Below are 23915 nucleotides of genomic sequence, written 5' to 3'. Positions count from 1 at the left end.
AGAACCTAGGGCCTGAATAGTACGGGACTACTAATCATTGCTCCACTCCTGCTTTCATGCTATTCCATTCGCCGCTCATTAAATAAATCATACACCTCATGCGATCCATCTCGTCTGAGCCCCGTATTATAGCATGCTCAGATCCGCCCAACATTCGTTTTTGCTTCTTCATCCGCGGCTGCGTTGCCGTCCGTCTTGCTGCCGTTGGCCGTCGCTTTTGCCGCCACAGGTCCATCCGAGCTCTCGTCCTTGGGCCGTCCACCGCCGAGAAAGAGCGCCCGAAACTCTGCGTTCGACTTCTTCGTCGGCGTCGCTTCTTCGCCGCTGCTCTTTGTCGCTGCTGCTGCTGCCGTCACAAATCCCGGCACCACCACGCCGCGCTTGGCTCCCTTGACTCCCAGAGTCGGTCGCTTCACGCGTGCTGGCATTAGAGCTGCCGCAAGTCCAGGCCCAGCTTTGACTCCGGTCTTTGGAACTGCCCGGTCTACCCGGTCTATCCGCACTGCAGCCTTCTCGTGGAAGAGCGACGCAACCGGTCCCGTTCGCAGCGTCTGGCCGTCCAGCTTCGAGCCCGTCAGCGCCAGCTGGGCTGCTCCGGCTGCTGCTGCATCGCCAAACTCGATGATGGCACCGCCGTGGTCTGCCCGCAGCACCAGCTTCACAATGTGTCCGTGAGGCTCCGCCAAGGCCCGCACCCGCGCAATCCCGACCGTATCCGGGATGCCTAGCAGTGCAAATGTCCGGTCTCGAGGGTGTGCTTTGGTCGCTCCGTCGCCTGTCGTCGATGCTGTCGTCGCCGTCGTCGCCGTCGTCGCTGTCGGACTGCCGCCCTCACCGGCTCCGGCTTCCGGCGTGGCCGACGCTTCTCGGGCAGCCGGCTTAAAGGCAGCCGGCACCGACAAGTCCACCGACAGGATCTGCGACCCGAACTTGACCTTGTCTAGCTCGGCCACTGCTCGCTCCGCCTCCTCCTTGGTCGCGAACACGACGAAGCCAGAGCCACGGCTGCGTCCGCCAATATTGCGCAGCAACCGCACCCTCTCGACATTGCCGTAGCGCTCAAACAGATCCTGCAGGCCCTGCTCGTCCACGTCGAAGCCGAGGTTCTTCACGTGCACCTCGCGGCCCTCCTCTGCCGCGCCCTCCCGCGACTTCTTCCGCGCCGGGTCCGAGTACTTTGCCGATAGCTTGTAGCGTCCGTCCAGCATCTTTCCGTCCAGCTGCACCGCCCGCGCTGCCGCCTCGGCGTCCCGGAAGGACACATAGCAGAAGCGCCGGTGGGCGTTGAACTTGAGGCTGGGCCACCGGATCCCAAAGATCTCTCCGCACTTCTTAAACAGCTCGTGGATGTAGGCGTCGTCGGTCGTCGGCGGGAAGTTGGTCAGGAAGAGCGTCACACCCGCTGCCGCCTTCACCGAGATCGTTTGGTCCCCAAAGTACTTGCCGTCGCGGATCAGCGCTGACTGCACGTCCTCCACCGACCGAAACTCTACCAGCGCTACCATCGACTTGGTCTTTTCCTCTCTCTGGAGCTGGATGTTGTTCACGTGACCATAGTCTCGGAAGTACTGCCGCACCTTTGTGCTCGTCACGTCTGCCGGTAGGTTGGCCACGTACACCGACGTGTTCTCTCGGTCGCGTTTCAGCTCCGTCTCTCCCCGCTGCTGCTGCTGCTGCGGTGGCGGTAGTGGCGGAGGTTGGTGCTGCTCGCTGCGAGCCCGCTTCGAGGCCAACTCGTCCATATCGTCGGCCACGTCTGTCTCTCGCTTCCGCTTGGTACTCGACGGCGAATCCTGGCCCTCTACTGTGTCATGGGCAGCAGCGATTGTCTGCGGCTCGCCCGGATCCTGCGTCGGCGTCTGCGCCTGAGCTTCGCTCAGCTCCTCCTCAGCCGCCGTCGTCTGAGCCGCCGATGCCGCCTGCAGAGCCGCCACTTCCTTGCGGTGCTTCGCCAGCAGCTTCTGCAGCTTGTGCACGTCGTCAAAGGCGCTCAGGAGCACGTCAACAGTCTGGAAATCGTTGCAGTGCTTGATGTATACCTCCATGATGCGCTCCGGCCAGTTCAGGTGCAGGTTCTGCAGTGCGCGGCGCAGCACCCGCGTTGCCTGCGAGGGCACCCGCTGTGACCGGGAATTCGTAGTCGCCGGCGTCGGACTGCGGATCCGGCCCTTTTGCGCCTGGAAGAGGCCCATCTCCCACGCGTGGAAGCTCAGCCAGAAGCTGTAGTCGTTGGCGTGCATGTCCTTCTCGGCCAGCTTCTCCCAGTGCTCCCGCGCCTCGTCTGCGGCCCCGTGCTTGTCCGTCAGGTGCTGGATCATGATGCGCTCCAGCCGGTAGTTCGGGTCGCCCTGGAAGGCGCTGCCGAACCGCCGCTCGCCCCAGACCTGCACGGCCTCCAGCGCAGCCACCAGGCCGGAGTCGGCCAGATCGACTGCCTCGTCGGACGCGTTCGGGTCCATGGCCAGCCGCCGCAGATAGCCACACCACGACGCGTACATCTCGACCACGGCCGCCATGCCGTCGCGGTCTAGCGAGCTGTTCGTGGCCGCGTGCTTGATGCGCTCAATGTCCGAGAAGCTCAGCCCGACCTGCTCGCCGCAGACAATGTAGCGCGCCCAGAGCGAGCCGGACCACGGGCAGTGCTGGACCGCGCGCTGGAGGATGTCCAGGTTGCTGGGCAGGTGGCGGAGCACCTCCTCGTTGCGGTTCGCGCTGTCCTCAATGTCGCGGCGCAGCTGCGTGGCAAACACGAGCACGTCCGTCCACGTGCCGTCGTCGGTCGCAAACACGCCCGAGAGCGCGCGCGTAAACAGCCCAAAGGCCACGCGCACCGCCGTGACCTTGTCGTCCCTCTCGGCCAGCGCGTTGGCCGTCTCCCAATCCAGGTAGTCTGACATGGCGTTGCGCTGCGCCTGCTCGCTGCCCGATCGCTGGGCTGCACGCTGGGCCATCTCCATGCCATCGCGCCGTTCGCAGATGTGACGGGCTGTGCGCGACTGTTCCGTGACCGCCCGCATCGTCTCCTCGTAGGCTGCCGGGTTGTATTCGCTCAGGAAGGACGAGAAGGCCGACGAGGTGTCGTCCCAGGCCATGTGCGGGATCGCGAGCCGGTTGCGGTACAGGTGAGTGATGCGCCGCACACCTTCGGCCGTGCGCGTGCGGTCGAGCAGCTCTCGCTCCAGAGCGATCCAGCGGTTCCAGAGCTCGTGGCTGTCGCTCAGTCGGAACTGTGTCGCCTCGTGGCCTTCGTTCCACAGGTGCAGCGCCGCGTCCAGCGAGAAGATGTCGGCCGCGGCCGCCTGCTCCTCGGCCGGCCACGTCGCCACCGCGCCGCTGCGCTGTGAGCACTCCACGTAGAGCGACCAGAAATACGTGCAGTAGGCGATCCAGACACGTATGCTGCCGGGCTCGGCGTTGACAGCCGAGCGGTACAGCTCGACCACGCGGATCCGCTGCTCAAGAGCGTTCGCATCGCGTCTCTGCTGTTCAAGGTAGTCGATCCAGCTGTCGTCGCCCACCGGAGCAGCCGGAGCAGCCGGAGAGCTGGCCATCTTTGCTGCCGTTACCGGATTCCGGGGTCATCGGTTTCGCGTCGACCCGAGGGTGGAGGAGCTTCGCATGCGCAGGTACGAGAAAATCGTGCGTGTCGACAAGCCGGCTGCCTCTTCGGCCTCGTCTGCCTGCAGGCTATTCGACCTGGACAAAGACTCAAACAGGTGCGAAAATGGGAGGCAGAACAGGAAAAGGTCGCGCCTCGGCCGAGAGGAAAGGAGCGTTCAGGCGCAGCAGAATTAAGGCAGAGCCAAACAAAAGGATGGACTGAGAGGAGATGCGGAGTGGCAGAGAGCGGAGGAAGAAAAAAAAAGTGTTGTGCTGGATGGACAACGGGTACGGAAAACGAAAAACGAAAAACGGAAGACGGAAAACGGGAGAAGTACCGAATGCAGCAGATTGGAGATTATCCCTCTTCCCACTTGCTCTCCGCTATGGCAACGGCAGCGAGGAAAAAGGGCAGGAGCGAGTTCCAGAGCAGCGGATTGGCAAAGCTCAATTTCCTGCCACGGCCTGCGGAAGGAACGAGTCTCTAGCAGGACGTCAGCGGGGGGCTCTAGCGCCTGTCTCTAAAAATGCTTTAACTCCGTGCACAGAGGCATGGGGAAAGCCACTTCAGGGGGTCTGGGCTGCTCTGAAATATAGCGCAAAGGCCGCTAGCGAGCGAGTGTCCAAGATCGGATGTTTCTGACGTAGCACTGAGCTCACGCCTGCCGCCATTGGTGCTTTCCGTGGCTAGTCGAAATTGAGTGGGCTGGAGTGTCATTCGCTCCCTCCCCATCAGCCATTCTGCTCGCTTCAAACTCGGCTTCGATCGCAGCTGCTCTCTCGAGACTGTCACCATCCTGTCTCGTTGCTGCAGCTTCACGATGCCTCTATCCGCATCGTATCGTGTTTTCGGCGGCGGCTACTCCACCGGCATCGCAACGGCTTTTCCGTGCGTTTTGCACATTTGCACAGGACACCGCCCGTGCCCTCTTCGCCTGCAATGCCACGTCCTGGCGGTCGCCATGGCCTGGCCTCGCTTCACAACTCTCCGAGCTCATGCAAGATACGGCCGGAGATTCTCCTACGTACAAGATGCGTTACAAATACGAACCGGGATCTTGTGCCCGGATTTGCCACATGTTGATCTTTACTGCTTCTTCTTTTGCGGAGCCCAAAATGCGTCAGCAGCAGGGGGTTGATTTACAAGCCGCCGGCAATACATTGGAAATAGCCGTCGACAGCTGTGAGTTTTTTTTTTCCCACGATACGGAGACGACACGACATAATTACTCCAAACAACAACCTGCTCCTTGTGTCATGCTTGCCTAACGCCTCTCTCCTTCGAAACGGAAGAACCGGTTTCAGCTTCACGGTCGCACCCGACAACAACCTGAACCAGGCGATCCTGCCGATCGGCCTTGGCAGTAAAAAAAGGAAGTTGTGGCCGAGGTGAAAAAAAGAACAGCTTCATGCCAGACGAGACTGCGAGTACGGAGTGCGGAGTACGCGTATTAAGCCTGTACGGAGTAGAAATACTCCACCCCGACAAGCCGGCGCTCCTTTCTTTCTCGTCTCGCCTTGGACAGCCGGCAGGCAGAAAAGCAGAGCCAGACGAACATGCGAGTACGAGCGCGCCTTTGCACGAGCTCGTCCGTAGATATAGGACCGTTGCATTTCTCATTCTGCGGCAACGTGGCGTCCCGTCCCCCAAGTAGCGATATCGACAGCCCAATTTCCCGTCCAAGGACACCCTGCAACGCTCGATGACGTCGTGGCGCATGACTAGGTGAAACGATCTCTAGCGTTCCAGACCAGCCCAATACTCGCACAAGGCAGCGACAGCGCAGCCAGCATGCTCGAGGACCCTTTTTCCCGCGAGCATTAGCCCTGTGGGTGCATCCTTCGCTTGTTCACGTGCTGTAGCACGTGAGCAGGTAGCATCAGCGGCGCAAGCCAATCTCGGCAGTTGCGCCGACTCCACTCACAGTTTCTAGTCGTCGAAGTCGAGGTCCGGCGTTCTTCGTATGATTTGCACATAAGCTCGCAAGCGCTGCGTCGTGGGGGAAGACCCACTGACAGCACAAGTGATCTGATAGTACGAGTACGAGTATGCGCGTCTCGGCAAAAGTGGCGGGAACGACAGCACTGCGTGCAGAGTGTCTGGCCATTGGCCGCTTACGAAAGGGCTGTTTGCCGCGTGTTCGAATAGTGAGCTGGAGAGGACTCGTATATGTGCACAAGGAGCGGCTATCCTTGCAATGGCTATCTACAGGGGCGAGATGAGGCTGTTTTCTCTCTTCTAGTGTATTGCCTCTTGGGTCTTTCCCAGACCTCTTGGGCCTTGAAGTTTTCGTCTTTCGTCTAGCCAATGGTGCTGCCGTCTTTGGTGGCCTGGTCAACGAGGCGGACCTCGTCCTCCCAGCTCTCGACGGTGGTCTCGGGCATGAAGCCAAAGATGCGCCACTCGGACGTCTCCCAGGTGCTGCGGTCGAGCGAGGCAACCAGCACGACGTTCTCCTTGGCGTCCTTCTCGACGACAGACAGCGATGGCGCCGGCAATGGCGACGGGCCGGTGCCGGGTTTGGCAGTGCGGTCGTCGAACCAGGTGAAGCGCTGACGACTGCGGATGGAGACGACGATCTGGCGGATGTACGTGGATGTAGGCCCGGGGATCATGACGACCTTGCTGTCGACCAGGCGCGGACGACCCTGGTACGACAGCAGCTCCCACTGGCAGCGGCGGCCACGCGGCCGGCGCGCAATCAGGCCAGCCACCTCGTCCATGTGGCTGTGGGTCAGCAGGCGGCCGAGCGTGGCGGTGTCGCCAGCAGCCGTGGCCTCGAGCATCTGTGCGTGCATCGTCTGGGCCATGGGCACAAGCGCCTTCTTGTGCGGCTTGAACCGACCGCCCTGGAAGAAGCCGGGTTTGCTCTGCAGCCGGACTGAGAGCTCCGACATGGCGTCGGTGGCCCGCGTCTTGAGCCGGTACCAGAACAGCTTGGCAAACGTGCCCGGCGAGCTGAGGTACTGCGTCATCGGCGGCGGAACAAAGGTGTCTAGGCGGTGTCAGCAGAGCCAAGAATCAAAGACCAAGAATCAAAGAACCCACGAGGAATGCGAAAGGAAATCAGAGAGGCCGTCCGCGTGGCATTCATCTGGGCCATGCCGACGGATGGCGACATCTCGCCACGACGACGCGGCGGCACCCTCCGCTGGCTCGTCGACGCGGCTCTCTGCTGCTTCTGCGGCTTCTGCTGCTGGAGCGGTGCTGGCCGCTGTCGAGGGCCCGCTGATGCCCCCAGACGGAGATCGCTCTCGGATGAGAAGCCACGGCCCGGCGTCGGCCGCTGCGAGCTGGGCCACGTCGGCTGAGTCGTGGCCGAGGCTGTGCGCATCAGCCGACTGCCCAGCGACAGAGGCGGTGGTGTGAAGAGTGGCCGGTGGCAGATGCCGGCCATAATGGCTAAAGAGGGGTTTTAAGGGGGAATATGGGTTTTCTTAGAGGACGGCACGCGCCGGTGGGATCGATGGGGTCAGTCGCAGCGGCAGTCGACCAACAATGTTGCAGGACGATGGGTGGCGGCTGCTTTAATCCCCGCAAGCCGCGGTCTCGTCACCGCGCAAAGAGGAACGAGGGAATTAACTCTGGCAGGACTCGGCGCTCGGAAATGGTCGAAACCGGTAGCAGCTCGACTGGACAGGAGGCGCTGTTGGGATGGGCAGGAATTGAGGTCGTGGAGTCGGTCTATATTAGCAATTTGCACACCGTAAGTTGGAGAGCATGTAGGACGACAAGGGGGCGGTTGGGGTGGCGTGTCGGCTGGACGGATGCGTTCTCGTTCCTTGGAAGTAGGATGATTCGACTGTTTTTCGAGTCTTAATTTTTCTGGCGTATCGTCAAGTCCCAAACGGGACTAGCTCGCCGTGCTGTAAGATACGTTGTAGCCTGGCCGGGCCTTTTAGGGTGTGTGGGTTTTCTGTCTGCTGCTTGTCAGCATTGCCCAGGGAAGGGAGGAGCGGGGGGCAGCGCTTCCTTCCGCCGTCTGTTCTCTGGCGAACGAACGCTATCATCCATTATCGCCGTTCCGTTTGTTGTGCCACGCCAGCTGCAGCTCCATTGACGATTTGCCCTGCTGGCGGTCTTCTTCTGTCTCTCTCTCTCTCTCTCTCTCTCTCTCTCTCTCTCACGCCCTTGTCCTCGCCCTCTGCACAGTTGCCGCTGCCTGCCACCATCGCTTGCTCGCCAAGGCTAGGCCAATTTCTGCCAGAAGAGTCATTTTCGTCTCTTTCTCTCCCTGTCAACCTTCTCTTCCGTCGCATGTCAGCAGCCAAGCACGTGCCGTTCTCCCAGCATCGATAGACGAGTAGACAGACGGAGTCTGCGCGCGAGACAGAGAAGGAGACCCGACCCGGACAAACCAGAACCAGAAACGCAATCGAAGACGAGGGGGGAGAGAGACAAGAAGAGAGGACAGCCCCTGTCCCTCCTCTTGTGGTCTCTTTTCTCGCCCTCCACGCCGGCCGACCAGAGCGACCATTCCGGCGAGTCTCCCCTTCTCCGTCTTCGCCTCTCTGCCTCTCCGCCTCTCCGCCATGTCCGTCCCTCCCAGTGTAGCGCCAGCCCGACCTTTTTACGCTTCGGCTATGCCGCTTTCCACCTCTTCGTCTTCGGCGCCGATGACCACGCCGACATCTCGCAAGACCGTCCGTTTCCAGGCCACTCACGTTCACGCTGACGACTCGGTGCGCCGCTCCAGCAACGGCGGCACGTCCGAGGCCGCAGCTGCAGCAGCCACTTCCAATGTGACCCCCACATCCTCCTTGGCCACTACCACCATCACCTCCTCCTCAATCGTTCGGCCAACCTTGCTGCAGCCACGCGTGGCCGTCGTGCTCGGCGTGCCCGGCCGCTGGCACCTGCCGCTCTTTGCTTGTCGCCTGCTCTCCGTCGTCCCCGCCATATGGTGGAGTCTTGGCATCCTCATCCGCCTGCTCATCCAGCTGCACGCCCTGCTGCTGGCTCATGGCAACTTCGGTAGCGGTGGCGGCGGCGATGGTGAGCCCCCCAAGCCAGGCGGTCAGGGCGTCGGTGGCAGCCATGGGCTGTCGCTGGAGAGCCGCCTGAAACTGACTGAGACTGCTCTGGCCATGATCTGGGTGAGCGATGTCTGGTGAATATGTTTGCAATAGGCGCTGGCCACCTGCTGACTGTAACAGTGTGCTGCATCCGCATATCTTTCCTTCTTCTTCACAGACTGTCTCATGTCTCGATGGTGAGCTCTTTCTTACCTTCTCCTCCTCTCTTCTGTCTTCTTCTCCTCCCCTCCCTTCTTCTAATCACACCAGGCTTCTCAACTACACCCCCCAGGCCACCATCGTCCGGCTGCTCGCCATCAACGCCCTCTATGGCTACCTCACGTCCTGGGTCATCTACCTCGCCGGCAGCAACCGTGACTCCCGCCTCCTGTTGCCTGCCTGGGTCTCCATAGCCGCCACCCTCACTGCTCTCTACCATGTCACCCAGCGCAAGATCAACATCCGCAAGGAGACGTCCATCTCCATCAGCGTCTTCTCCGGTGCCAGCTTCATCAGTATGGTCTCCCTGTTGGCACAGCTCTATTGGGACCGTCCCGAGTACGCCGATGTGCCCGTCATATCCATCGCCTACTGCGTCTGTACCGAGGTCGCCCGCATCGCCGGTAACCTCTTTGACATTGGCAACATCACTATGGATCTCTAGCCTCCGTTCTCCATCTTGGTTCCTTTCTCCTTATGCGTCTATTATTCATGCTTTTGGCACTGCTTTACAGCCAGCTCTCGTCAGCTTTTCTCAGTAACCCGTGATCATTTTGGTTTTCTTTTGTGCATGGTGCTTTTCTGGTTCCCAAGGGCATGTTCTTACTGCGCATCCCGCTTCACAGATATACCTCGTGCTTGTCCTCCCGTCTAGGTGGCCAGGCTTGATTCGGCGTTCTTTGTTCTCGGCGATTGTCCCGTGTGAGTCCGTTACAATTAAACTATTCAGGAAAGTGCCATATTGGTTTTTGATTTTGGTTTCCACAGCGTCACTATAAATTTGAAGAGCAGTTCATATCTTTGTATTTCGGCGATGGATCTTGGCTATTAGGCCGTAAAGATACCTAAATCAAGCGGTTTGTACATGATGATTGATGCTGGTGGAATGTTTTGCCGAGACCTGCAAGCATTTGCAGAACTGCTTTGGCGCTGTCTCGTCTCTCTTTAAAGGACTATATGGAAGAGAGGGTGGTATGGTCGGTGAAATGCCATCTCAAGAGCTGCTGGCAAATCCCTTGCGGCGAACAGAGCTTTCCTCGTCGTCGTGGAGTTCGGGCTGGCCGACGTACGGGTCCAGGACCGGTTCCTCCACAACGCTCGTGCCCACAGCCTGCTTGCCCTTGCTCACAGGGTCAAAGGGACGGCCGGTAGCACGAGCGCGGATGTAGAGGTAGGCCATGCGCAGGAGAAATGACGCGAGGCCAAAGAGCACGCCACCAATAGGCGCCGCCACAAAGGCACCAAAGGCACCCCAGTCGCCCTCGTAGAGACCCTGCTCAAGCAGCAGCAACTTGGCACCCGAGTAGGCGTCCTGGTAATAGATGGCGCCAAATGCAAAAACGGCCAGGAGACCGCCCAGGCCGCCAACAACGACGTCGGTGCCGTTCCAGGCAGAACAGCGGTCAGAGAGACCAACGACAAGCACGGGGATGATGGCGGCAGAGACCAGATCGGAGATGAGATAGATCTGCAGCACGCTGGGCGTGCGGAGAGCAAGGACCACGGTCGGCACAATGACAATAGCCACGGCAATGCGGATGTAGATGGAACTCAACCGGTTGCGGAATATGTCGTTGGACGCCGACGACACCATGGCGCTCTGCAGCGAGTCAAACGAGGCCGTCGACAGGCTGATGGACATGACCAGCACGAAGCCGACAACCCAGTTGGGTAGCAGCTGCAGCAGATTGAAAAAAGCAGTGCTGCTGTCGGCGTCCGAGGCGTCCTGGCCGGCGCCGGGCCAAGCGCCGGACCACACGGCCACGAGGCCGGTGCAGCCGACGAGCGTCGCGATCACCAGAATGGCGGCAGCTGCAATGGAAATGCCGATCCAGAGGTCCCTGTCTGTGCGCGACGCAAACGTGCGCAGCCAAAAGTTGGACAGAAAAAAATCGTTGGTCAGGATGGCCACCGGAAGAATATACAGCAGCTGCCAGCCCAGCAGATTGCCCTTGAGCAGACCGGACTCGGCGATGGTAGAGCGGTCAATGTGCGTCTCGGCACCGATGGCAATAGTGGCAATCACAATGAGGCCAAGCACCATGGCACCTTGAATGTTGTCGGTGACAAATGAGATGTGGAAGCCACCAATCGCTAAGAGGGAGCAGCCGTCAGCACCACATCCTGTAATCTTGCCCTCCTGCACATCCACCAGACTTACCCGTGTAGATCGTGGTGACGATGCATTCAACAATCACAGCAGGCAGACCGTCGAGGCCGGTCAGAGCCGTGACGACCTGTCCGATAGCAGACAGCTCAGCCATCATGTACAGGAACAGTGTGGCGAGCGTGACGAAGCCGAGGAAGATGGTGGCCGGGATGCCGTAGCGCTGGCGGGTCCATTCAGTCAGGACAAAGCCCTCGGGACACTTGCGGCGGATGATCGGACCCAGAGCAGCAAAAATGAACATTGGGAGGGCCGAGGCCAAGGCATAGACGAGGACGCCCTGGACACCGGAGATGACGGCCAGCTGCGGGTAGGAGAAGAGTATGCCGGAACCGAGACCTACCTAGTTAGCGATCCAAAAAGGGGACTGGGCTGGAAAGAGTGCAGTGACATGGAGGAGGAAGTGAGTGATGAAGGGGTTCGAGCGGAGTTTATCGGAAGAGCGGCAGCACTTTCCCACGCAAGCATTAACTTGATCGAGTAATCACGGTACAATCTCAGCTTCGTCTCGACAGGGAGAGAGAGTGAGAGAACGTCTCGCCCTCTTCCCTGCCTGACTTAGCGCCCGTAGCACGCCGCAGTCCCTTCCCGGCCTCTGCGACCACGGGGAAGCAGAGGGGAGGAGGGGACAGAGAGAGACGATGTAAGCTCAGTACGAGACGAACCTGGATTGGCAACACCCTCGGTGGATGAGCTGCGCATCGGCCATGGCCGGCTGTGCAAGAGCAGCCGTCATAGCCTTCCTTGCAATTGTGCCCTCGTTCTCATCAAAGATCCCACGTCGGTCTGCAAGGATGCCTGCTGTTTGGTCTCCTACAGCCGGGCACTGGGATCATTTCTGCTTTACGCTTTCTGCTTTCTGTAGCAGCAACAATAGCTGCTGCTTTCCAGCTCTTTCTTCACTGCCGCTCTCCACATGAGCCATGCTCTGTGCTTTCTCTTCACTCACCAGCCGCGATAAAGTTCAAAGCAAGCGGCAGTGCTATCCCCCGTCCCAGCAATTGGCCAGTGGTCAGCCCCAACACATGCAGGCAAAAAAGTAGAAAGAGTGGAGAGAATAGGAAAATATGCATGTTGAGCATGCAGAAGTGGACATAAGGAAGCAATACCGGACTGCGTTCGGTTGCAAGCCAGCATCTCGCCCTTGGACTGGTTGCGCAGCCGCCAAGCGATGCCAGTGCCGATCACCCTGCTTGTGTCAGCCTCGCCTAATTCTAGTTTTGCATCCGTATCCCAAGTCCCCGCCCCGATCTCTCCGTCTCTTTTTGTCTTTGTTCCCGCTAGCTCACAGAAATGCGCCGTAAGTCATGTATATAATGGCATTCGATGCCTGGCTTGACGGATAACCCATGGTGGCGACAGTGATGCGTTGAGTATTTGACTGGACTGTTGTTGATCGATGGTAGAAGGCGCAGATGTGTGAAGTCGGGATGTCAGAAGTATTGTGCGCTGTTTACGAAAAGCATGATCAGATTTTTTTCGGCGCTTTTCCGACTCATCTCGTCCAGGGTTCGCGACTACTCGCTAAGACCATACTACGTAGGTCGTGATTCGCCCATGCATCCATCACACTTTCCCTTAGTGATTGCAATTATCTGCTAACAGCCGTGTGGGGGCCACTAGGACGATCGTGCTTACTTTAAGCGAGAAAATGCGTCTGTGGCTTCCCTGGGAATGGCGCAAGGCAGCATCTACGGAGCACATAGTAAGATACGAGGACAAGTACTTGTAGATTCGTTCTGACACGGTCAGAGAACACTACCCCAGCTTACTATTTTGGTCTCGCCCTTTCCCGTAACTGCCTTACCTGACCGTTCGTTTCCAATGCACTGCTCGGTCTCTGCTGACCGTCGATCCACACGGCGTCCTAGAACCCCGTCGGTGTGTCGTTTTGGTCTAGCACGGCGACCCCAAGGCTGTGTGTGCCTTTCGTGGCAGCTTCAGTCAATCACCACATGGCTGGATAGGTGTGCGATATAGGGAAACACACTCTCCCGTCACCGAACAGAAACGGCAGGATGACTGACTTCCGCGGTAAACAAGCTTAATTATGTGTGTCAGCTGGTGCTCAGCCCTGAATATCACCAATGAGACGCAGCTTACTGCGAGTTAGTTGCGCCTGGGCCATCCAAATGGGGAATACGAGAATGCGATAACATGTACTCTGTACTCGCACTCGCCAGAGCTGAGCCTGCCAGTGGCCTGTCTCACACTACTGGACACCGCCGGAGGGTTCAGTCTGGCGTCGATCGAGCAGCTGCTTCGATCTTTATAAAGGTCTTGGCGACTTCCCGGGCAAGTGACTGTTCTTTTGGGGACGTGGTAGCGGTACCATCTTCCGCCGTTTTGTTTCTTTTTATTCTTAATAATTGGGCCCCTCGTAACGGCACTGTGTGTTTCTAATTTAGACGAGGCCGAACAGCCAAAGAGTTAGACGTTGCCGTGAATGCCTCGTTCGGAGTAATGCTGCTTCTCGTATCCCGACATCTCTGGATCTTTCCCTCTGTCATCGTCCTTCAACCGGTATAAAGCTCTGCTTCTCGGCAGGCTCTTGTTGCCGGCCAATTGCTCATCATGAGCCGCCATTGGTCATCGTCGCCTTCTCCCACTCCTACTGCTGCCCTCTGCAATCCAAGCAACATTATTACCGTCATGAGTCAGCTAGACAATGATACCAGCGACAGATTCCTCCAAGAGATGTCGTCTCTCCCCCAGTCCTCTACAGCCGTAGCCCTGGCTGCATCCACGTCAAGAGCACCCACGGCCTCACCTGTCGTTGGTTCTCCGCAGACAGAATCGAACAGGGCTGCTTCTACAAGGTGAGATTGTTTCCCAACGGCGCATCATGCAAAGCTCCTCGTCGTTGACATTCGCGTGCTTTTGCACAAAGTTTTGGCTCTGGCTCTGGTTCCACGGCAAATCCTAGATTTTTAACTAGGGTCATAACTGGTGCTATGGGTGACATTCTGTCCTCGTCCAAGCCCGCAACATCGTCTTGATCCAGGGGCGATTCTATGAGGCACGTCAGTCCAGCTGCTATTCTTGCTATTGTCTTAGCCCGCAGCTATTCCATGGCAACCGGGGAGGCAGATTTCCAGCAGCTCTTGATAGAGACCACTTGAAGCATCATCTGTCATGGTTTGAGGTCAATTTGGCTTTGATTTCGGGTTTAAATCTATCATCTTGGCCGTCTAAGTCACAACTAGGACGCAGCAAGGTGTGAAGAAGCCATCCAGGCGTGTGTCTTCCTGGCAGGTCGTACATCACAAGCCGGTAAAGCACACGCTCTGCAGAGATGTGCCGTCCGTGCGTGTTCTGATGATCTTGACGAGGGTGAGGCGGTTTGATGTGAAATTTTGTGTTTTTTTTTATGTAGTTAGGCACGCAACCCTGAAAAAAGAGTCTTAATAAACGTGTACCCTCCCTTGTATGCGCCACCGCCTATCCTCGGTTCCTTTTTGCACCATGCACATCGCTCGTCCTTTCCCATCCCCGAAGTTGTCGTCGTCTAGACGCAAGGCCTAGGTGCGTGCAGGCCCCCGCGAGCTGGTGGCCGCGCCGGTCTGGAAACCGTTCTTGAACCGCCGGGCAACGGTGCTGAGAGTCCGCATGCGGCCAGTGCCGGTGGTCTTCCTCCGCTTCGCCTTCTCGCTCCAGTTGTCTGTGGTGAATTAGTGAGCTGGTCAGACAGAACATCCCAGGCACAGAGACATACACTTCCGGATCTTGGCCGAAGGGAAACCGCAGCTAGAGCACTCGTGCTTCTGGACGTGCATAGAACGGCGACCTGTCCATTCGTCCCCGCATCAGCAAAACCATTCCCACTATCAGATACCATACTCGGGGCGCATTAAGCGCCGATGGGGGGTATGATCATACCGCAACGACGGCACAGAGTGTGCGTCTTGTTGTGGCGCTTTCCGAAACTCGAAGTACCCTTGGCTATAGAGCAGAAAGTCAGTCGTCATTCATTTCGTGTCGCCTCGTTCGTTGGCTCTCTTGGTGGCTCCCATCCCCCGAAATCCCTGTCGCCCGTCCCTTTCGCCTCAATCGCATGGGCTCGTTGAGCAATTGTTGCTGTGTCGTCGTTGACTATCGTGCGGCAAACGGTTTATCGATGCCCGCCAGGCGTAGGAAAGAGAGGTGGGAGCCAACAAGATTCATCCGGTTATAACGTACTCATTTTGTCGGTATGTCTGCTTCAGTCAGTGAAATCGAACAGCAAAGAGCAGCGGATTATTCTTCGAGTTCCGCGCCAAATCTGGAGGACACAGGTATCTCACCTTTAGACAAGAAAGAGGGTGCGGTTGGTGGTGATGATGTTTTGGGAGGGGAGAGTCAAAAAGACGATTCTTTTTTTTAGACCAGGTTTTCGCCGCACGATCAATGCCTCTGTAATCTCAAAAGCCCACACCGAAAAAACTCGTGTGCGGAGTAGGGCAAGCCTTCGGATTATTTATGGACCGGATTGAAGACTTATCGGTTCCAGAGATACAGTCACGTGACAATGTTATATTCGTGTATGAAAGTGGATCCATGCTTGTGGAGAATGGACACGGCTCTCGCACTGTCCTTGCATGAGGTATGACAGCTACTCGTATATATCAAGGCGTCCAAGTTCGCTCATGCGTTCAACTGAAGGCTGTACCAAGGGTACGAACTACAAGACGCTTGAGCACCTGTGATTGTTGAGCCTGAAAGATCTGTGCCGTCGGGCATTTATGATTGCTATTCGGGGTATTTAAAGTTGAAGTCTGTCCGTACCATAACTATGAACAAGCATAAAGCCGCAAATCAACTGAGCACAGCCAAACATCTTGAGCCTCGGGCACGATAAATAGTAAGTTTTAGTCGAAGCAGCTGTATTGAACAATTGAGAATCCACCAGCTGGCAGAAGGTCCTCGTAGTCTATCCCATAGATATCCGTAGAGAATTATCCATACCGCCAAAACGCCATTTTAACTTCGCGTCTAGTTCTGTGCTCCGAGTAGTTCAAAGGGAAGGACCATCAATGGTCACTGTGCGGCCGTCTGCCAAGATCTGATAGCCAAACGTCTCCTCGTCGCCGCTGACGTTGAGGCCGGACGCCTCGAACTGGCGCGTATAGGAGATGCGGATGGTGCCGTCTGTCTTGGAGTTCTGCGTCTGGTAGTGTCGCAGAACCATAGACATGTCAGCCTTGTGGCCGAGGGCCTTGACGCTTGAGACACGGGCCATGGCCTGCTCGAACTCGTGGCGGGTGCGGCCCATGCGCGGCGAGTCGAGCGACATGGCCACGATGGTGTGGTGGAATTGCTGAGCGACGGGTCAGACAGACTCAAGATCGTGGCCGTGGGAGGAAGGGGGAGTGATGCTCACGTGTATAACGCCTTGAAGCAGTGTGAGCCAATCTGAGCTGGCATCGTGGGGATTTTCGCTGACGAGCGTCAAGGCCAGCTCTGGCGAGTCAAGCAGCAGGACGGTGCGCGAGTAGGACTGTTTCAGCAGCTCGACCTCGTCGCTCAAAAGATCCAAGGCGGCGTCGATGGTCAAGGATGGGCTTTCGCCCAGAAGCTTGGCGTGGATGCCGCCTATGAACTTGAAATGGCCATTGGTCTCGTGGCGCCTAAGGTCGATGCCCTATGGGGTCATCAGCTATGTTCTCTGGGATGTGTTTGAATTGTAGGGAGGCTGGCAGGGGGGGATGCACGTACAAACTGGGACAGGCCGGCAGCATAAAAGTCAAAGTCACGGTAGAGGGAGAAGACGACGACGGCGATGTCGCTCTTGCCGTCGCCAGCAGGACCGGCGCATAGACGGATCCAGTCACCGAGCAGGCGCACCAGCAGCCAGCCAGACCCGGCATCGTCGACATTGGTGGCGGTCAGCAGGCGGGACGACTTGGCGGCGCGGAAGTGCGAGGCCAGCTTGGGGGGCACGATAGAGTCCATGACGGGAGCCATGGCGACGAGAGGAAGCGTGGGGCAGTGAGAGCAGCAGAGAGGCAAAGAGCGCGCAGGTCGGTTGGGCTGGAGCGATGGGGGGCGACAGGAGAGAGAGAGAGGAGCGAAGCGGTCTGGCCAAGGTCTTATAGGGGTGCAGTCGATGGGCGCCGGGACGGAGTCCGATCGGGACGCATGGCGCAGGCCGCAGGCGAGAGAGGCACAGTGGTTAACGATTAGGATAAATGCAAAGTCGGGGTCGAAAGGGTCGCCTCAGAGATTGTGAAGAGCACGGCAAAAAGCGGGGCCGCGCGATGAAAGTGTCGCCGTTGCCGCAAAAGGGTCTAGTGGCCAATGCTCTGGCGCGAAGGGAGCAGCGACAGCTGAGGGGGGGGGCCCCAGCTGAGGAGGCCGGCACATGCCTTGCCGGGCGCTGGCTACCAGATTGGGCGACCCGACCAAGCGGAACCAAACAGGGAGCAGGAGATCAGAGAAGTCCGTGCGATTGCACAACTGCCAACCAGCCAGACCAGACAGCAGCTGGCAGACCGACGCTACTGTGAACTGACAAAAGCAGGCAGCCAGACACGGCAGAACCAGCTGGCTGGATGCCCGGGATCCACGTCCCCGGGGCTTTGTCTGCGTCAGGCTGGGTGCCCGTGCAGAGAGAGAGAGAGAGAGAGGGCGTTCGCCGGGGGTCGGGCTGCACGTGGTGGTGTTTGGAGCAAGAGCTCGAAACGGGCTGCCCCAAAAGGGTGGTGCATGCCTGTGACTATCTCGCATGCCCGTCGTCTGGTCCTCATTTCATCTTTCTATCCTTTCCTCTTTTTCCTCTTCTTTCTATTGCGATATATTTTCGGTTTCTGTCTTTTCTCTTTCCCTTTTTACTCTTTCTTCTTTTTTCCTTTTCCTCTTTTCTCTTTCCTCTTTCCTCTCCCACTCGTCCTCTGCGTCGTTCTCTGTCGCTTTTCTTATTTCATCTCGTGCGTCGTAGTCCCTGGGAAGGATCTGGCCAGGGATAGATGCCAATACCCGGTGCGACCAGTGTGTCAAAACAGTTTCAGCACTTTAGCATTCCAGCAGTCAGTTCAGGCCATTCGAGACAGGGCCGGCCCCGCCGTTGGATCTATGTCCGAGCTCGGCGAGAGTGGCACAGCTGTCCATCGTAAGATTCTCTGCGAAGGCCGGGAAAGCGAGACGGTGTCACGTGTCGGCACACCGGGCACTAAGCTTTAGCGCCTGTCACTGATACGCGCTAACTAGTAAGCTGCCCGTAGCTTCTCTTTTTTTTTCATTTTCTGCTGTTCCATCTGGATTGGCAAGCAGCCTGCTGCCACCACCAACCCTCTTCCGTTTTCTCTCTATTCTCGCTGTAGCAATCGATATGGAGAGCGCATCAGGAGGCGGTGCGCGACCGGCAAAGAGGCGACGGACAGTGCAGAACAGCACGGATGCCGATGGCAGCACAGCCAAGGGGCCGACAGATTCGGTGGATCTGACGGCATTTATGGGCAGCTTGCAGCGGGAGATTGGCGACTTGCACCGGAGCATCAAAGCCAGCAAGGACAGCCGGGTGGAAAAAGCGTTCCAGCGGCTGCCGCGGGGAATGCGGAGACGGACGGCCAGCCACGATGCCAAGCGGCTACCGCGACGGCTGCAGCAGCAGGCACGACGAGACCAGGCAGCGGACAACACGCCCAGCGTGGCGGTGGGACTGGCGAAGCGGCGGCGGGGTCTACCGGCGTCGACATGGGTGTATGAGAAGACGAAAAAACGGATCCGGAAGCAGGAGGAGAAGAAGTTGAGGGGGGAGAAGGGGGGGAAGACAAAAGGGACAGATGAAGGGGTAGATCGTATGGATGTGGAGAAAAAGGAAGGGAGGGATGAGAGAGAAGGGGGAGACGGCATGGACGTGGAGAGAGAGAAAGAGGGAGGAATGATTTTTGACGACGAGACGAATGCACACGACTCGGATGCAGACCACAACCACAACCACAACCAACCACCACCACCACCACCACCACCACCTCCTTCAGGTCATCCTCTCCCAATCGACCAGCTGCGCCTACCCACGCACATGTGGCTGGCCAAGCGTGCTCACATGGCCTGTCCGGGCGCGCTCTGGCACGCCGTCGTGGCCAAGACGCCGGCCAACAAGACGTACCGGGCATCGCTGCGGTCGGCCGGGCTGCGCCCGGGCACCTGTCTGAGCTGGGACACGAGCTACATGGCCGTGCTGCGGCTGCAGGCCGACGATGCCGCCCAGCTGGACGCTGTCCTGGCTGCCGTGATTGAGCCGGCCCTGCTGCAGCGTCCGGGACTGCGCCGTGGTGCCTGCTGCATCGACGCGAAGCTGCCACGACGCTATGGATACCAGGAGGGCGGCCTTGCCGGAGGGCTGATGGCAGGGCCGGGAAACTGCGGCGCCATGACGCTGTTTTATAACCCAAAGGCTGACAGCACCGCCACAAACGCCACAACGGAAGCCCTCCTTCGCGTCCACCCGACCATCTTCTCCCACGTCTGGACGACGCTTGTTGCCGTCGTACGCCGTCGCCACCTCGCTGTTACCATCCAGGACCTGCGCATGGACATTGGCAGCATCGAATTGACCGGCAGCTGCGCCGTCGACGCCCTGCTGGCCCTCCTGCGACCCTGCCGGCCCGACGATCCCCAGGCAGCCGACTTTCTGCAACTGCGTGCCGTCGACGCCAGCGCCCTGGCCCCAGCCAGCGGTGCCATGCTGGCTTTTGACGTGCAAGATCCACGATACGATGTAGAGGAGGGAAACGAACAGAAAGTCGGCCATCTGGACCCCGCCTCGGCTGCCGAATGGCCGGCCAGCAGCAACGTCACCCGCCAGCCGTCTGGCCTCTTTGACGACACGCTGCGCCGACAGGCCGCCTGGATGCCGTCACAGCAGTCTCTGGACCGTCGCCGTGGAAAGCTGCCCGTCAACAGCCGGCTGTTATCTACGCCGTCTGACCGTCCAATTCCCGTCATTCTCGCCGTCGCCGGCGCGGCCATACCGCTCTCACCTGCTGCTCCATCGGTATCGTCTTCGCACACCAGCCCCTCTTGGACCCTGCTGGCTCCCCGGGGCTGTATTGATGTCTTCTGGCGTGTCCTCCACCGCCAGTCGCTTCGCAGCAGCGGCCGTCGGCCCCTGCTGGCCGGCCTCGATGAGGACCGCTTCGTCGCCCTCGAGCGAGGCCAACCCTGGTTCCCCGCCGACTTTCCCGGCACTCCCGCCGGCTGGGACTGGGAGCTCGACAGCCGCCGCGCCGCCAAGGTCGCCTGGGACAAGACCCCGCCTGCCAAGCGGCCCCAATGGTCCGCCGTCGACCTCGGCGGCACCAAAAAGGGCGAGCTCGGCTCTGGCTTCGCCTGCGACTGGGAACACCTCTTCGGTGTCGACCCCGTCTCTACCGCCGTCGCAACAGCCACGGACAGCAACAGCGCAAGCGCGGACTTGCCCCCAGAGGAGGTCCAGTTTGAGGCCCTCCGCCTGCCCTGTGATCTGGTGCGCGAGATGCATCACGTGACCTGGGCCGATCTGCGCACAGCTGCCGCCTGTCTGCGCCTCCCATCGCCACAAGAGCAGCAGCAGCAGCCGGTATGGCGGAAGCCCTTTGCCCTGGCCACCGTCTCGGTCGAGATGCTGGGCCGTGGCACGCCTCTCGCACGCGCCCGCATCTACCGCCTGCCCACCGACGACGCCGACCGGCGCCGCCTCTGGCGCGCCCTTGCCGACAACGACAGCCACCACGGCCACCAGACGCAGCAGAACACGATGCGCCGCATGCCACCCGGCGCAGACATGGCCACGCGCAAGCGTCTGCTCGCCCAGTCGCTGCTCGAAACCCCGCTGCCATACCCGGCCAGCAGCCTCGCACAGGCCCGCCAGCAGCATCTGCCTCTGCCTGACGCCACCGACCTCATCGGCTTCGTCACCAGCGGCGCCCAGCGCTTCCAGACTGGAAAGGGCTTTGCCATCGGCCACGTCGCCGCCCAGAAGCTCGCTGAGGCTATGGTCGCCGCCGAAGCCGACGTGCAGCAGCAGCAACAGCAGCGACAACACAAGAAACAGACTGCGGCCCGTCTGTGCATCGTGCGCAACGTCGGCGAGACCGTTGGCTGGCTCGCTCGCTGGACTGTCCTCAGTTGCTGATGGAGCCTTGCATTTAAAATCTTTGGTTTATTGCTGACTCATCACATGTTGTCCAACAGAGACCGGAAGGGCAGTAGTCATGCATGTGCAGATACAGATACCATCATTTTAAGCAGCAAATATCAGTTGTATAGACTGTAGAGGCGTCGAGTAAAAATTTCGACTTAATCAGTAATATACGGCCTACCAGCATCGGTAGTAGCCTTCATTTCCTCCTTTTTTCTCATACATCTGACATCTCACATCCCCTATCTATGAGCTTGCTCGCCACCCGGAATCAGAAGCGGGTGGCACTCGGTGTTGAAGACAAATTTGTTTGTGTGATCTGGCTGAACCTGGTAGTCGGCATCCGGTGCCTGGATGAGGAAGCTGTACTTGAGCACCTCGGCAAACCAAAAGCTCTCCTGGAAGTTCTGGAAGCCACCGCCACCGGCCTTGTTGACGTCATTGATCGAGCTGTAGCCGCTTCCCACCGCGCACGTCTTGTTGATCGCCAGGAAGGCATCCCAGGCCCACTCCTGGTACTTGGCGTCGCCTGTCGCCCGGTAGGAGTAGTAGTAGCTCTCGATGACCTCGGGCCTAAGCATGTACTGGCTGTCTGAGACCCAAAATCCGGCCTCCTGGGCAAAAGCCGCACTTTCCGCCGGCGGTGCTGGGTTGTTGGTCGCGTTGATGGCCGCCTGTCCACCGTTGTCCTGCCACTGGAAACCCTCTGGCCCGATGCCCGTGGCTGTGGCCCTGTATGTTTCACGGCATGCAGCCGTCAGGTTCAGGCCAAAGTCGATGTACCGCGGCACGTCCAGCGTCAGGCCCCCGAGAATGAAGTTTCCTCCATCAAAACAGGTCACTGGAGAGGATGGTCAGTCGAAGGAGCATGAAACAAACAAGTACCAGTCTACATACAGTGTCCAGACTGAAATATGCGCGTCTGGTTATCAAACGTCGCCAGGAAGGTCAAATCTGGCCGCGTGACAGGGCTGGACGCAAGGTACTTTATGGACGAGTCGGCCGCCGCAATCCATCGGTCCTTATATGTAGCAAATCGTACAGGATCGTAAAGATACATCTTGAGGAGGTACTCGTAGAAGCTGTCATCACCCCCACCCCAGCCCCCGGTGCCATCGGTGAACAGGCCGTTGCTGATGTTCAGATTGGTTCCGACGAGGCCTGGAAATGGTTCGGCCAGACCCTGTGGCTGTGGGTTCATGAGGTAAGACTGGCCCCTTTCGGCCAGTTCTCGGTAGAATTGGTTCCCCGTCAGGTCGCTCAGCCGGGTCCACTCGAGAATCAGCGTGCCAATGGTGGCAAGGCCGTTGGAGGTAGAGCCATTGGTGCGTGGTGGGTCGAACAGGAGGATGTTGTCCGGAATGCCAGTGGTAGTGTTGAAGCCTACCGCGAGGTTGTCGGCCAGGTGTCTTGCCTTATTCAGGATATTGGCAACTGCGGTCTCGTTGGTGGCATATTGATTGAGTGGACCCTGGAGCAAATCATAGGCTGTCCAGAGATCAGTATGAATGAAATCATCGTTGGCCGAGTCTCTTACCCGAAAGCAGACCGCCCAGATACCGGATAGTAGTCTCAAAGAGCGAGATGGTGCCGACCGAGTTATCAAAGTTGATGTTCTGAACGTGGTCCAAAATTTGTTGAATAACCTGACTGTTCTCCATTACCACTGCGGTGGAGAAAGCGTCAATGGCACTCGCACCCCAGCCATTACTTGATGTTTTAGCACACGGTACCCGCAGATCATTAGAGCAGACGGTCTTACCGGTCGTCCTTGTAGCTGTTGTTCTGTGGCTGAAGAGAGTCATGAGGAAAGGCGTATTTGTAGTAGCCATCCCAGCTCAGCTGGAAGGCAGCCTTGACGGCATCGGCGCGATCGGGGTGCGAGCTGTAGACCGGCTCAGAGCGGTGAGTCGGGATGGCTGAGCCCGCAGTAATGGCAACGCCAAAACTCAGTAGTCCTACGGCGTTTGTAAACCAACGCATGTCTAGACGGTTCGGACGAGGTGTTCGTTGCAGGAGAGTGATGAGAAGAAAATCAAACCTGATATCACAGTGGAGAACCCAAAGCGTAACGGCAAAATCGGATATACGAGCTTTTTAAAAGGGCAATCGGGATCAGGCAAACCCAAATTAGGCACATGACGAAAATTGACGATCACATATGACTGTAAGGAGAAACACAGATTTGAGACAGCATGAGTTATTAGTGTAGCGTCAAGCGTGCGCGAGGGTCATGAGTTTGTAAAAGAATGCAAAAGTGGGGGGCAAGCAAGGCGCAGAAGACAGGCGTGAGTGAAACCGACAATAGAGAGGGTGCATATTTTTGTCTCTCTCAGTAAGCCCGGTACAATCGTGGGGATGCGCTGATGACAGAGAGGTCCAGGTGGCACGGTCATGTTCACAGAATTGGCCGCCACTCGTGGGAGAAAGTTAGCGATCACGAGGCTGCAGCGAATAAGGCCATAGAGAGATGGCCGTCGCACGGCAGTTTGTGGCCACGGAGGAAGATGGAGAAAGTGCAGAAAAAGAGAGCGAAGCTGCTGTAGTCTGGGACACAAAAGAGAGAGAGAAGCGAAGTAGTTCTTGAAAAGGCAGATGATCGAGGAGTCGGGACAGCACGCTGATTGGAGGAGGGCTCTCGATCAGAAGGGGAAGGAACGATTGGCAGGAGAGCAGGTAGATCACTGTGAGTGATGTGTTGCTTACAAAGAACAGAGAATAGAGGACATGGAGCAGCGCGAATCAATTGTCTGTCTTTGACATGTATAGTATATTGATAACTCAGATATTAGCATTTCCCTGTAGTTCCAAGCC

At 58.2% G+C, this 23915-nt stretch overlaps 8 protein-coding genes across 8 annotated transcripts; 2 read left to right on the top strand and 6 right to left on the bottom strand.

Moving 5' to 3' along the window:
* Positions 1-137: 137 nt before the first annotated feature.
* Positions 138-3551, bottom strand: CMQ_2945 (pre-mRNA splicing factor; the record flags this gene model as incomplete). Its single annotated transcript, XM_014317023.1, has 1 exon — positions 138-3551. The coding sequence occupies one exon, from the start codon at positions 3549-3551 to the stop codon at positions 138-140; it is 3414 nt and encodes a 1137-aa protein (XP_014172498.1).
* Positions 3552-5901: 2350 nt separating this feature from the next.
* CMQ_3265 (uncharacterized protein) lies at positions 5902-6998 on the bottom strand (the record flags this gene model as incomplete). The annotated part of the gene is made up of 2 exons (XM_014317343.1): positions 5902-6596; positions 6650-6998. 2 exons carry the CDS (start codon positions 6996-6998, stop codon positions 5902-5904), a joined length of 1044 nt encoding a protein of 347 aa, XP_014172818.1.
* A 1135-nt stretch (positions 6999-8133) lies between these two features.
* Positions 8134-9280, top strand: CMQ_3063 (uncharacterized protein; the record flags this gene model as incomplete). The annotated part of the gene is made up of 2 exons (XM_014317141.1): positions 8134-8711; positions 8887-9280. The coding sequence occupies 2 exons, from the start codon at positions 8134-8136 to the stop codon at positions 9278-9280; spliced, it is 972 nt and encodes a 323-aa protein (XP_014172616.1).
* Positions 9281-9829: 549 nt separating this feature from the next.
* On the bottom strand, positions 9830-11704 carry CMQ_2929 (urea transport protein; the record flags this gene model as incomplete). Its single annotated transcript, XM_014317007.1, has 3 exons — positions 9830-10929; positions 10997-11341; positions 11668-11704. 3 exons carry the CDS (start codon positions 11702-11704, stop codon positions 9830-9832), a joined length of 1482 nt encoding a protein of 493 aa, XP_014172482.1.
* A 2819-nt stretch (positions 11705-14523) lies between these two features.
* CMQ_2834 (60S ribosomal protein l37) lies at positions 14524-15185 on the bottom strand (the record flags this gene model as incomplete). Its single annotated transcript, XM_014316912.1, has 4 exons — positions 14524-14663; positions 14718-14789; positions 14882-14944; positions 15182-15185. The coding sequence occupies 4 exons, from the start codon at positions 15183-15185 to the stop codon at positions 14524-14526; spliced, it is 279 nt and encodes a 92-aa protein (XP_014172387.1).
* Positions 15186-15995: 810 nt separating this feature from the next.
* Positions 15996-16945, bottom strand: CMQ_3148 (uncharacterized protein; the record flags this gene model as incomplete). Its single annotated transcript, XM_014317226.1, has 3 exons — positions 15996-16298; positions 16362-16622; positions 16697-16945. The coding sequence occupies 3 exons, from the start codon at positions 16943-16945 to the stop codon at positions 15996-15998; spliced, it is 813 nt and encodes a 270-aa protein (XP_014172701.1).
* Positions 16946-18308: 1363 nt separating this feature from the next.
* Positions 18309-21095, top strand: CMQ_2867 (ribonuclease p complex subunit; the record flags this gene model as incomplete). The annotated part of the gene is made up of 2 exons (XM_014316945.1): positions 18309-18657; positions 18961-21095. 2 exons carry the CDS (start codon positions 18309-18311, stop codon positions 21093-21095), a joined length of 2484 nt encoding a protein of 827 aa, XP_014172420.1.
* Positions 21096-21343: 248 nt separating this feature from the next.
* CMQ_3073 (mannosyl-oligosaccharide alpha-1,2-mannosidase precursor) lies at positions 21344-23084 on the bottom strand (the record flags this gene model as incomplete). The annotated part of the gene is made up of 4 exons (XM_014317151.1): positions 21344-21942; positions 21999-22589; positions 22639-22811; positions 22864-23084. The coding sequence occupies 4 exons, from the start codon at positions 23082-23084 to the stop codon at positions 21344-21346; spliced, it is 1584 nt and encodes a 527-aa protein (XP_014172626.1).
* Positions 23085-23915: the final 831 nt, after the last annotated feature.

This window comes from Grosmannia clavigera, assembly GCF_000143105.1.
Source record: "Grosmannia clavigera kw1407 unplaced genomic scaffold GCSC_144, whole genome shotgun sequence".
Lineage (NCBI taxonomy): Eukaryota > Fungi > Ascomycota > Sordariomycetes > Ophiostomatales > Ophiostomataceae > Leptographium > Leptographium clavigerum.
Note: the sequence above shows the minus strand (reverse complement) of the source record. Positions and strands in the feature narration are given on the sequence as shown.